We start from the raw sequence: 13,784 nt of genomic DNA on the forward strand, positions 1-13,784 counted from the left end.
TGTAATCCTGCCTTGTTAACATTGTGGAGGTTAAGATTTACAGCACATAGAATAATTATACCAGATCACAAAATGGTGAACAACCACACTATACTGGAAATCATGGCCTAGCCAAGTTGACACACATTTTGGGGGAACACAATTGAATCCATAACAAGGGATGTATGGGAACTCTCTGTATTTTTGCCCAATTTTTTGTAGACTTAAAACTGTTTAAAAAATAATTCACTGCCTTCGAGTCTATTCTGATTTATATTGACCCTGTAGGACAGAGTAGAGCTGCCCCATAGGGTTTCCAAAAAACAAAGTCTATTAAAATAAGCCAGGTGGGGGGCAGATTCAATGGATGCAGTCATCTTTTGCCCGTAACTCTTATCCCTTTTCCTTTCTGGGAAAAAGACGAGGTGCCTGGAGGTGCAGTAGACATCATGAAACCATGAGGACAAAAGTCTCATGGAGGGGCAGCTCTGGACTGACCATTTTTTGACTTCTTGTTAAGGAAGAAAAATAAAGTCCTTGTTCCGTTTAGTCGCAGTAGTCAGATTTCTGTCACATTCCTCGCTGATACATCGTCTAATTCAACTCCCTGATTTTATAGGTGGAGTTACTGAGGCCCAGAGAGGCGCAAGGATATTCCCAAGGTCAACAACAAACCAGGGGCTAAGCTGGGGCTAAAGAGCCTGTCTCTTGACCCCAAGTCCAACGTTCTTACTAATAATTTTTTTCAAAGAGTATGCAGACTATTTTCAAAGAGTGTGAAATAGCCAGCTAACTATGTTTTTCAAAGGCTGCTGATAATGAGGAAATTATAATGCATGTTAGTGTTTTTAAATTTCGTTTTAATGCCAGAAGCAATCTGGGCATCATCGTCATAATCATCAGTATCATCATCTTCTCCTTCTCATTAGGAAAGACTTGAGCAACCCTGTGATTATAAGATAGCTAATTGCAAAGCTATAATCTCAGGCTTGAAAAGTATTTAACATCCTTCAGAGGAAAGTCTAGACAAATACGAGTGAGGGTATGCATGTGAGTGTGAGTGTGAGTGTGTGTGTGTCTGTGTTCAGGGAGGGTACAGGCAGGGGGGAGGTTTTGGTGGGGAGAAAGGACCACATGTTGTTACCAGGGCCTGGTCACTAAGGGGTTAATTCCATGTGTGTTTTGAGTTCCTGGTACTATGCCAAATGTAATATTCCTTTCTTGATAGTATAACATCATGACATTTGATTTCTGCTCAGAGTGAAGCAATGCACATTTTGCTAAAATGACTGTGCACTTAACCCTCCCACGTTCACTTGGGTTAGCTCCTGGCTGCTGTGTTAATAGTCATCCTGGGAAAGAAAGGCAAATTCCAGGGGCTGGCATCATGGCCTCCTGTGAGCTGTGAGTGCGGTTGGGCCATCACCTTTGAAGCATCCACAGAGCGCCCAGCTCAGTGCTACACTCCAGGGAGCTGGGGGAGGGTTGGGGGAGGATAAGGTGTAGTCTTCAGGAAGTGCCCACAGTCTGGTTAGGAAAACTAAGAGGATGTTGCCAATAGCGACATGCATAGTGGAGACACTCAGGAGTTCAGGCAAAAGGGATGTAAGGACTATTAGGATGGCTTCAAGGGGGGAATGGCTCCTGGATTAGCCCTCAAAGATGGGCTATGCCAGGACTGTGAGAAAGAGGAGCGAGGGGCAGGCATCCCAGGAGGGATGGCCATGGTGCATTCACAGGGTAGCAAAAGGCATGCCCTGAGTAGTGTGTAGGATGGAGGGGGAGGGAATAGTGGAAAGAAATAGGAAATGGGGTTAGAGAAGCACCCATCCATCCATTAGCCCATCTATCCATCCATCTATCCACCTGTCAATCCATCCATTTATTCATTCATTCAACAAGTACTGAACACTGTGGAAGGCAGAATAAGAACCCCACCACCCAAAAAAAAAGATGTCCATGTTCTAATCCCCAGAACTTTTGAATATGTTACCTTACTTGGCAAAAGGGACTTTGAACATGTGATTAACTTAAGGATTTTGAGATGGCATGCTTATCCAGGATTATCCTGGTGGGCCCAAGGTAATCTCCAAAACCAAAAAGCAAACCCACCACAGTCGAGTCAATTCCAACTCCATAGTGACCCCATAGGGTTTCCAAGGCTGTAAATCTCTAGGAAGCAAACAGCCACATTTTTCTCCCACAGAGCCACTGGTGGTTTCAAACCACCAACCTTTCTTTAACTGCTGCACCACCAAGCCTCCTTAATGTAATCACAGGAGACCTTATAAGCAAAAAAAAAAAGGAGGCAGGAGAGTCTGAGAGAGCAATTTGAAGATGGTACACAGCTAGCTCTAAGGATGGAAGAAGGGGCCACCAGCCAAGGAGTGCAGGTAGCCTCTAAAAGCTGGAAAAGGCAAGGAGACAGATTCTCCCCTGGAGCCTCCAGGAGGAACTTAGTCCTGCAACACCTTGATTTTAGCCAAGCAAGACTCATTTCCAACTTCTGACCTCCAGTATTGTAAGATAATAAGTTTGTGTTGGTTTTAAGCCACCAAGTTTGTGGTGGAGTCCCTGGATGGTGCAAACGGTTAACGCACTCAGCCTCTAACCGAAAAATTGGAGGTTCAAGTCCACCCAGAGGCACCATCGAAGAAAGGCCTGGCAATCTGTTTCCAAAAAATCAGCCATTGAAAACCCTATGGAGTTCTACTCTGACACACATGGGATCACCACGAGTCAGAGTTGACTCAACATAAACTGATTTAATACTTCCAGCCTGATTGCTCCTTCTGTCACATATAAGTCCAACCTTTCTCTCACCCAGGTTCACAAAGATTTTCTTTTATTTCTTTTTGTTGTTGTTGTTGTTATTTTTCTTAGTGCCCACAGACCCTTCGTGTTCAATCTTTTTATCTACTCTGAAGAAGAGTGATGGGTGAGGCCACTGTACAGATTAGAAACTGAGACCACAGAATGTATGGGAATTGAGACCCCCCTTCCCACCCACATGCCTGGGCCCTTCTCTGTGCCTTCCTTACCTCCAGATCTTTCTCCAAAGCCTGTGTAATTTGGCATTTGGATTTTTCCTGTCGGCTTATTGGCTCTTTAAAAGCCTTTTCTAATGAGGTATCTCTTTCTAGGGAGATTCCACTCTCATTATATGAAAGAGACCCTCTTATCAAGTCCCTTCCTTGCCTTCTTTTGCATAAAGGGAGCGCCCAGGTTACAAAAGAGATCCGTTCCTAAGTGTATCTTTAAGTCGAATTTGTAGGCAAGTCAGAACAGGCACATACAGTTCTTATTTAGCCTTACTTTACTTTACTGCGGGAAAGAAAACCCTGGTGGCATAGTGGTGAAGAGCTATGGCTGAAAACCAAAAGGTCCGCAGTTCAAACCCCCCAGGCTCTCCTTGGAAACCCTATGGGGCAGATCTAGTCTGTCCTATAGGGTCACTATGAGTCGAAATCGACCGAACAGCAACGGGTTTGGTTTTTGGTTTGGTTTTAGTGCACAAAAAGTCTCGAAGCCTTTTCAATGATGTAAAAGCTGCACGTGCTTTGATTCAGTTGTTTCAAAGTGAGGGCAAATTTACATAACACTAAAGGGCAAATATGATGTGTCTGTAAGTCCGACGTTCATAACCCGGGGACTTACTGTACAACAGAAGGTCTGTTTCTTAAACGAGAGTTTTTTTTTGTCCCCCCAAATGAGTTTGTATTCAGTTAGGCAAAAATATCTGTGTGTATGTATGTATATGCATGTGTAATTATGCGCACACACATAAGTACCTACTTACATTACTTGAACACAAAATCCACTCTGCTTAAATTCCATTTTTGATATACGTGAATAAAATTTCCTTACGGAGCATCATAAAGGCTGTTGAGATTACAGTGTAGAGTTCAACATCTCTCTCCTCTTCGCCTTGTCTGCGGAACATTTCAACAGACTGCAAAGAATGCAGGCAAGAAGTATCTAGAAACCCCAGGCCTATGGCCTGTCTGGCCTTCCTTTTAAACCGTCTTAAATAGATCCTTATCATACCCAATGCCCTCTGGTATTCTAAAGGTCTTTGTTGCCTAAGCAATTTCTCCATTCCCTGGTGGTTTATCTGACAGTTTCCCATTTACCTTCCACCTGTAATTGCACTCGACTTTGAATTTTAAAGCCCCACTGTGGTTTGAAAAAGACTTAAAAGATCTTGAAGGACAAATCAGAAACCTAGATTAACAATTACTATAAACCTGCCAGAAAGTCAGATTTTTCTCCTAGTTGGCCAAACCGAAGGCTCAGGTATAAGCCAAATGCATTGTATAATGAAGCTGATATCCTGGAAGAGTGCTCTTATATTTCACTTAACCCTCTGCCTGACTTCACCGTTTTGTTCTCACTCACTGAAGACGTTGGGATAATGCCTCTTTTATCTGGATACAGGGGAAATACTCCAACATTAAGCCTCAGTTAGGTGGAATGAAAATTCATTTTCTTGCTGCTTTCCCTCTTGGCTCCCTTGCTCAGCTTTTATCAAAAGCAACAGTGCCAGGCTACGCACCGTACCCCGAGTATCTACACTGCTAGCTCTCTGTCCCCAGTGAGGACCACAGATGTTCAGTCTGACAATGGAGAAAACCAGGGTGGGCTTCTTGGCGGAGAAAGGCAGCTGTCAGTGAAATATAGAGTGTCAGCTTGAATGACAGAGTTGCTTGAATATGCCTGCCCTCCCTCCCCACGGAATCCCTCCAGTTCCTAAGTGCCCCTCCTTGTCTCCCTTTTCTGCCCCTTGTGATGTGTATATTCTGAGAAGTCTGCTTAGTTCTACTCAACAAGGCTGCCCTTCATGGTTCAGTTTGACCAGACATCACAACAGTAATAGCTAACCTTTATACAAAGCGTGCCTCGTGCCAGAGCTGTTCTGGGTGCTTCACAAATAATCCATTTCTTCTTCACAACAACCCAATGAGATAAATGTTATTTTTATCCCCATCCTACAGATGGGGACACTGAAGCTACAAGAAGTGAGGTAAATTTGTCCAACATTACACAGTTAGCTAATGGTGGAGTCAATACACAAATTCAAATGGTCTAGCTCCAGAATCCACACCCTTAACCATTTAGCAACACTGGGTCCTGACTCTGCCAGGCTCTGTGCTAAGGATATGCGGACATGTTGTCATATGATCTTTCCAACAGGTGGGCATTAGTATCGCATCTTTATACGGCACATATCCAGGTCACATAGGTGGTACGTATAGGAACTGGACCAATTTGTTTCTTCATTTGACAGATTTATTGAGCGTCTAATATGTTCTGTGGGCATTGCTGGTTCAGTGGCAAAATTCTCACCTTCCGTGTAAGAGACCCAAGTTTGATTCCCAGCCAGTGCTCTTCGTGCACAGTCACCACCTGTCTGTCAGTGGAGGCTTGCCTGTTGCTGTGATACTGAACAGGTTTCAGCAGAGTTTCCAGACTAAAATTGACTAGGAAGAAATGTCTGGCAATCTACTTCTAAAAATCATCCAATAAACCCTATGGGTCTGCAGCTGATTATGGGAATGGCACAGGACCAGGCAGCATTTCTTACTGTCATGCATGGGATCACCATGAGTCAGGGCAGACTCACTGGCAGCTAACAACAACATGTTCTGTGTTCAGTGCTACTGATACAGTGGTGAGAAAACAAACATGGTCTCTACTATTATGAAGCTCTCCATGGGAGGGGCAGTCATTAATCAAATGATTGCACAAATAAGGACATGCTTACAAGCTTGGGTAAGAAGACAGGGCATTCAGAACCAGGGCAGGGTGTTGGATCGAGGTGGGGGTGGTTGGGGATGTATGGGGCTTCTCTTTCAAAGGAAGGGGTGTTCAAACTAAGATGGGAAAGATGAGTGGGCCCATCCAGGGGAAACTCAGGTGGTAATGGAGAGGGGAGCTTGGGGAGCAGGCAGGAACAGTATTCTGTGTGGGCACAGGCCTTGAAGTAGAGGATGCAAGGTGAGTTTGTGGCACTGAACAAGGCCAGTGTGGCTAGAATGCAGACAGCGAGGGGCAAAGGGAGACAGACACCTTGAAATGAGGCAGAAGAAACACGATATTTTGGTTCATCTGACCCTAAAGCAATGTTTTTTGTTTTTTTCTTTTTCTCCATACACCTGGGTTGGAAACCATGGCGGCATAGTGGTTAAGAGCTACAACAGTTAACCAAAAGGTTGGCAGTTAGAATTCACTGGACTCTCCTTGGAAACCCTTTGGGGCAGTTCTACTCTGTCCTTTAAGATCGCTATGAGTCAGAATTGATTCAACAGCAATGGTTTTTTTTTTTTTTTTTTTTTTAATATACCTGGATTGGTGTGCCCTTTAGTCTTGTATACATGGTTGAGCTATGTGTGTTATTGTTTGTTTTATGGGCCTGGCTAATCTTTGGCTGATGGGTGAACCTCGGAGCAACCTCAGTACTGAGTTAAAGGGGTGTGCTGGTGCCGTACTCTCAGGGCTTCTCCCGTCTCTGTCAGATCAGTAAGTCTGGTCTTATTTTGTGAGTTAGAATTTTGTTCTACATATTTCTCCAGCTCTGTCTGGGACCCTTTATTGTGATCCCTGTCAGAGCAGTCAGTGGTGATAGCTGGACACACTCTACTTGTGCTGGACTCAGTCTGGTGGAGGCTGTAGTACTTTTGCTCCATTAGTGTTAGACTAATCTTTCCCTTGTGTCTTTGGTTTTCTTCATTCTCCCTTGCTCCAGACAAGGTGGTAAAGCAATATTTTAACTTGGTGGCACAGACACTTTGCACTGGACTACTAAGCTAAAGATTGGTGGTTCAAACCCACCCATCAGCACTGCAGAAGAAAGGCCTGGCGAGCTGCTTCTGTAAAGATTACATCCAAGAAAACCCTACTGAGCAGTTCTATTCTGTAACACTTGGGATTGCCATGAGTCAGAATCAACTCAACGACAGTGGGGTTGGTTTTGGTTTTGTTTCCACAGTCCACACTATTACAGTAGGTTCTTGACAGTAACCTTTGCTTTTCATGGTCTATGAAACCATTAGTAAAAAGCTTGTTTTCCAAATCTCTGAAACTTGGCTCGTGTCGCAGACACACATAGTTTCAAATATCCCTGTGCTTTACCGTTGCTAACATATTAAATCAGGGCAGCATTTGCAAAGGAAATAATGCAGGTGAAAATCCTTGTAAACAGTGAAGTGCTTTATACACGCCTGTGTCATTATTATAATAATAGGGCTCGTCTTAGATGATACATGAGGCTCTTGCCAGAGTTAATATATGTAAAGTGTTCAAAATGGTGCCTGGCTCCTGGTAAACAACACTATCAGTGTTAACTATTGTTTTTACTGTTATGCCTCCCTTTTTTTTTTCCCCAGGCTTGGTCTGAGGAGGGCTGGTGCATCATGAAATGGTTTTATGCATCCCTGCCTCTCTTCTCTTTCAGGCCAGAACAAAATCTGCTTCATCCCGGGCATGGTGGGACCCATATTAGAGATGACACTCATCCCCGAGACAGAGCTCCGGAAAGCCACCATACCAATCTTCTTTGACATGATGCTGTGTGAATATCAAAGGAGTGGGGATTTCAAAAAGGTAAAAAATGAGTCTGGAAACTCAGGCCAGCATCCCTAATCCCCAGCCCATTTCCCCATAATGATATCCTAGTTCCATCTGCCTGAGCATCATTCGGAGACTTGGCCATTGGAGAGAGACATTTATTCGTGTGCCTGCAATGAGTGGGCAGATTGGATTTGGTCAGTATTCTATCATGCATTTCTGCCCGAAGCCAAGATTAAAAGGAACTTTCTTGCTGTGTATCTGTTAGGCCCCTTTCTTAATAGTATAAGGATCCTGCTTCTCTACCTAATAGTTTTCTAAAGGTGTTAAAAGGATCTCCCCCTTCCACCCGCCCCAATCTTGCACCCACCTGTGCCTAGCACTTCATTTTCTGGGGTAACTTTGAAGATCTAGAAAAAGCTGACTTGTACCAGGTGTCATACTTGGTCATGCATCAAAGTTGACAACAAATGGGGTTAGAGGTGTGGCTCTCAGGAGGGACCTGTTATGTCTAACCTGGCAATGGGAGGCTTTCCCCAGTATAGAGGGAGTGGGCACCTACTGTAAAACCCAAAGGCCATCAGCCAAGTGCTTTCATTGAAAATCCAGTTAAACTTGAAAGGCAAGACCATTTTCTGAGCCCAGTCACACTAGAAGCTTCTGCCAGTGTACGAAGAACCCATTTTCATACAGGTTCCTGGTAATGTTCAGTTTAGAGCAGGGCTTTGAACCAGTTCTTCCTGGTTCAATCACAGCTGAAGAAGCAACACTGGAACAGACCCAAATTTTAGACATTTGAGTGAACTGGAACCGTATCTGGAATGGGAAAAATTACGGGTTAAAACCCTGCTAGGCTCTCCCTCTTATAAAACAAGGGCAGCATACGAACTGCATAACAACCAAATCTCTTGCCCTTCAGATTTTGCTCAGAGTGGGAAACAGTGGTGCCCCGTTCAAAGATGGTGGCCGCTTTGAATGTCTGTCACTCTCCTCAATCCTGGCAATAATCCAATCTCATACATCAGGCTCTTGAAAGAGCTCACCATGCCTTTTTGGAGACTCCCATGCCAGGGCTTCAGCCCATAGTTTTTTCCCTTCCGATTGTGGTACTCAGATTTTTAAAACTTCAGGTCTGTTCTGGTTTTGTTGTGTCTGCCATGACTGAACCAATACGAACCGGTTCAAAGCCTTGGCTTAGGGAGATGGTCTCCAAGCCCTGTTGATGCTGCCATAGTGGTTCCCCCTTAGATCTTTCCCTGCCATCCTCTCTACCCCGCCTCTTCACCTAGTTTCACTCCTAACTGAATTTACCGCCACCAGCAGCAGCAGCAGTAGCAGCAGTACTATTCTGCCTCTCATTCCATAACATATCTTGCTACCAAATAATTTTCCTTAAAACAGTAGTAATCTTATTTTTCACTTGCTCTTTAATTCTCTAATCCCTATTGCATAAAGCCCAAGCCCTTTAGCCTGCATTCAAGGCCCCCCCTGCTCTGATCTTTTGTAGAACTTTTCAGCCATTATCTCCCACTTTACCCCCCACCTTACCCATTCTCCAGACATTTTCTCAACTCACCCGAATTGCTTTGTCTTGGTAGATGTTCTTCATGTGTGTCTTCCTCGTGTTACCTTGTGGTAACATCCACAGTTCTGCCTGCCAGCACCTCCTAAACTCCTACTGATCCGGCAAAGCCCATTCCAGATGTCATGTCCTTTAAGAGATCTGTTTCCATTCCATTTATTTCTCTCTAACATAGGATTGTTATGTACCGCCTTGTCCTATATTCATTTCTGTGTATTTTTCTGCATTTTTGTATCTTCATCTAATGATAAGAATGATGATGATGATGGTAACAATGACTGACATTAACTGGGTGTTTACTAACATGTCATTTGTTGTTGTTAGTGCTGACTCATGGTGACCTCATGCACAACAGAACAAAATGCTACCCTGTCCTGTGCCACCCTGTGATCGGTTGCAGATTGAACCATTGTGAACCGTAGGGTTTTCACTGGCTGATTTTCAGAAATAGGTTACCAGGCCTTCCTTCCCAGTTCAACTCAGTCTGGAAGCTCTGCAGAAACCTGTTCAGCATCATAGCAATACGCAACCCAACCCAGAAAAGTGGGTGGTGGCCGTGCATGAGATATATTGACCAGAAAGTAAACCCGGGTCTCTCACATGGAGGCAAGAGTTCTACCACTGAACCACCAATGTCTCATAATATGTCCAACACTATGATACTTTCTATACATTATCTCATGTAATCTCATTACAACCCTGAGGTAGGTAGCATTATCACCCCTGTTTTAAAGATGAGAAGACTGAGGCTTATAGTTTAAAATCACTTGTCCAAAGGCACACATCAAGAAAGGGATGGAGCAGAGGATGGAACACACAGGTCACTAAGATTCCAAAGCTCATGCTTATGACCACTCGCTCTCTGCTCTCTACATCACAGTAGATGATGACTGAATGAAAGACTAAACGGCATCCTCTAGAGCAGGGCTTTCTCAAAATAGTTTTGATGAAATACTGATCCAGCAAGCTGCTCAGGGAAGAGGGTTTTGAGGTTAAATACCATTGGGAGTCACTGAATATTGTGACCCCTTGTGACAAACCGTGGTGCGTGTTGCCATAGAGGGTAAGATGTTCCATGGTAAACCAAAACAGAACAAACCAATTGCCATCGAGTCAAATCCAACCCAAGGCAACCCCATGTATGTCAGAGTAGAAGTGTAGAACTCGGCTCCACAGGGTTCTCAATGGCTGACTTTTCAGAAGCAGGTCTCCAGGCTTTTCTTCTGAGGTGCCTCTGGGTTGGACTCGAACTGCTGACCTTTTGGTTAGCAGCCAGGTGCGTGACCTTTTGCACCACCCAAGGACTCCCCACAGTATCATTTTCCAAATTTATTTGTGTATCTAGTGAATCAGCCATTCTGCCAGTCACATTTTGGAAAAAGTTGGTCTAAGTGGAATAGATGACTAGTTTGCTGTGATCATGCCACTGTGAGAGAGTCCTCTCTGCTCTCTTGGGATTAGAGGAGCTCTTGAATCTCTGAAAGAACGGTGACTGGGTGCTGCCCCTTGCAAGGAGCCCGAAAAGAAATCAGGCTGAGGAGTTCAGATGGAGAAAGGGAACTTATTCGACATGGAGGGCCAGGGGGCATAGAAGATGAAACCCTGGACCAAGTGCCTGAAGGCAGTTTGGAATCTGTTGCCTTTCTGGGAAGCAAAGCCAGTGAAACTTGGCAATATGTGAAAGAACATGTCACATGCGATGAAGGATGTCATGCTTAAGCCCGATCAGCACGGGCTCCTAGAGGTGAGCACCGGCTGGACTTAGAGGATTTCTGGGAGAACAGATGTGCAAAAGAAACATTCCAGGTATCCACTAGTATGCAATGTCCTCAACAGAAACAAGACTGGGTCATCATCTGGAGTATGATCTGACGGCTGTTGTGCTTGGTGCCTTGAAGTGTGAATTTCCTTCCATGAAAAATAAAACAAAACAATATCCATCGAGTCTACTCAGACTGTGGTGACCTCGTGTGTGTCAGAGTAGACTTGTGCTCCACAGGGTTTTTAATAGCTAAGATGTAGATCACCAGGCCTTTCTTTCAAGTCTCCCTGGTTGGACTCCCACCTCCAACCTTTCAGTTAGCAGTGAGTGTGTTAACTGTTTGTACCACCCAGGGACTCCTTCCATAAAATATTCCCTTATCTGGCATCCCTGGGACATGCACCCACCTATTTTCCATGTGTAGGGTCATTTGGGGGTCCCTCACTCCAGGCATGCATTCACTGTGAGCATGTCCCACAATTGCTTGTCTTTGCTGGTCCCTTATCAAAAGACACAAGACAGTAAGGCTAACTAATGGGGCATTTTCCCATAGGAAAACCAGCTTGAATAACCCCTTGGGGCTGGACAGACCCGCTGTCTTGCTGCCAATTCTTTGTGAAGGGCAGGCGGGGGTGGGGGGGGCGTGGGCTTTCTTGATGAAGTTGGTGAGAAGGAGTTGGGTGCCTGAGGGGTAGAAACTAAGGAGAGTAGTTGCCTGTGGGACAAATTATAGAAAGGAAATGGATCAGTCAGAGAGTCTGAGCCCTCGGCAGACAGGTGATCTCAGAGAAACGTCCTCTCTCAGAGAAGGGAGCAGTAATAGCATCTGACAGCAGCGCCTAGAACAGTGCCTGGGACACAGTAAGAGCTCAGTGATTGCTTTGTTGAATAGTTAATGGAGTTTTCAGTTTGGTACATTTCACTGATGAGACTGAGTTTTGGCACGGAGTAAGCTGACGATTTCGGTGGTTTAAAGCTTAATATCGTGGGGAAAGATAAAAGAGTAAGGTGGCAGTTTCAGTGGTTTAGAACTTAATGTTGTGGGAAAAGATAGAATCAGTTCAGTAAACATGTACTGAGCACCTACAATGTGCTGAATACTGTGCTTTGGAGTCAGATAGGCTTACTGCTTATAAGCTGAATGGCTTGGGACAAGTTATTTAATCTCTTTCAGCCTCAGTTTTTTCATCTTTAAAATGGGCATCATAATACCATTACTAGTTCCTAAACTCAAGCTTTTTGGGGGATGAACTGGAGCAGACACATCAGATAACTCAGAGGAAATTGGAAGGCTATACTGTCTCCCAGAGACCTCCGTTCTCTTATGATACTACCTTCTCCAGCTTCCTCCCAGTTCTATCTTCACCCATCCCAGAGCAATTAACATTCCACTAACACAGGAGATCAAAGGCTGATTTAGCAGTGTCCGTTTGACCCTTATTATCTCCCTGATGGAAACCCTGGTGGTGGAGTGGTTAAGAGCTACAACTGCTTACCAAAAGGTTGGCAGTTCAAATCTACCAGGTGTTCCTTGGAAACCCTGTGGAACAGTCCTACTCTGTCCTGTAGGGTTGCTATGAGTTGGAATCGACTTGGTGACAACGGGTTTGGTTTTGTTTTAGCCTCTATGACATCTGGGCCTGCTGTACCATATCTGCTCTTCCTATGCCAAAGGCCTAATGGTAGCTTTGAAGAAGTGCCCTTATTCCCAAATGTATACTTGAGTAGGCAGGGGCTGGCTCTTATCAGGGGACCAGATAACGTTCTAGGGAAACGAGATGATGAAAACAGCCCACATGTTCCAAAGAAGAGGCAGCAGACAATGCAGAGAAGGCACAATGCTAGTGTGAGGTTCATCTGAGGCCATTCTACCAAAAGCAGGAGGCCCATTCCTGAATGGAGTGGCTCCTAGAGTTTACCCCCTTTCTTTTGTTCACCCCGTCTTAGTCATCTAGTGCTGCTATAGCAGAAATACCATAAATGGATAGCTTTAACAAAGAGAAGTTTATCTCCTCATAGTAAAATAGGCTAAAAGCCCAAATCAGGGTGTCAGCTGCGAGGAAGACTTTCTCCCTCTGTTGGCCGTCTCACCAATCTTCCCCTGGACTATGAGCTTCCCCATGCAGGGACCCTGGGTCCAAAGGACACACTCTGCTCCTGGCACTCCTTTCTTGATGATATGAGGTCCCCGTCTCTCTGCTCACTTCTCTCTTTTATATCTCAAAAGAGGTTGCCTCAAGACACAATCCAATCTTGTAGATTGAGTCCTGCCTCACTAACACAACTGCCACCCAACCTCCCTCATTACCATCATAGAGGCAGGATTTACAACATATATGAAAATCACACAATATTGAAAATCATGGCCCAGCCAAATTGATACACATGTTTTTTGGGGGGACATAATTCAATCCATGACAACCCCCTTTCTGTTGATTAGGCTTATTGAAGATTAGTATTGGGCCCCTGTGGCACCAGACATCTGTAGCACAAAAACAAAAACAAAAACTGGTTGCCGTTTTGCAGTTCCCATCACGGAGAGCTCATGTGCTAGAGTAGGATTTCTCCACAGCGTTTTCTTGGCTGTAGTCTTAACAAAAGCAGATCACTAGGCCTTTCTGCTGTTGTACTGCTGGGTGAGTTCAATCCAACAACCTTTGGGTTAGTAGTCGAGAGCAAACCATTTGCACTACTCAGGAGCCTAACCGTGGATGTTGTTGTTGTGTGCCATTGAGTTGATTCCAATTCATAGTGACCTTATATGACAGAATAGAGCCGCCGCATAGGGTATTGCAGGCTATAGTCTTCACAAAAGGAGACCTGGTGGTACAGCAGTTAAAGCACTCGGCTGCTAATCGAAAGGCGGGTTGTTCAAACCCATCAGCTGCTCTGCAG

The 13,784-nt window shown here is 44.7% G+C and overlaps 1 protein-coding gene across 3 annotated transcripts in view; it reads left to right on the forward strand.

Annotated features, from left to right (window-relative positions):
• Positions 1-13,784, forward strand: part of DOCK2 (dedicator of cytokinesis 2) — a 558,619-nt gene that overhangs the window by 467,389 nt on the left and 77,446 nt on the right. For all 3 annotated transcript variants that reach the window (XM_010592406.3, XM_064279098.1, XM_023551366.2), the window contains one exon: positions 7,433-7,581. In XM_010592406.3, coding sequence (XP_010590708.1) covers positions 7,433-7,581 — 149 coding nt within the window. The remainder of the gene's footprint in view (positions 1-7,432; positions 7,582-13,784) is intronic.

Source organism: Loxodonta africana, chromosome 2, assembly GCF_030014295.1.
Source record: "Loxodonta africana isolate mLoxAfr1 chromosome 2, mLoxAfr1.hap2, whole genome shotgun sequence".
In the NCBI taxonomy this organism is placed as follows: domain Eukaryota; kingdom Metazoa; phylum Chordata; class Mammalia; order Proboscidea; family Elephantidae; genus Loxodonta; species Loxodonta africana.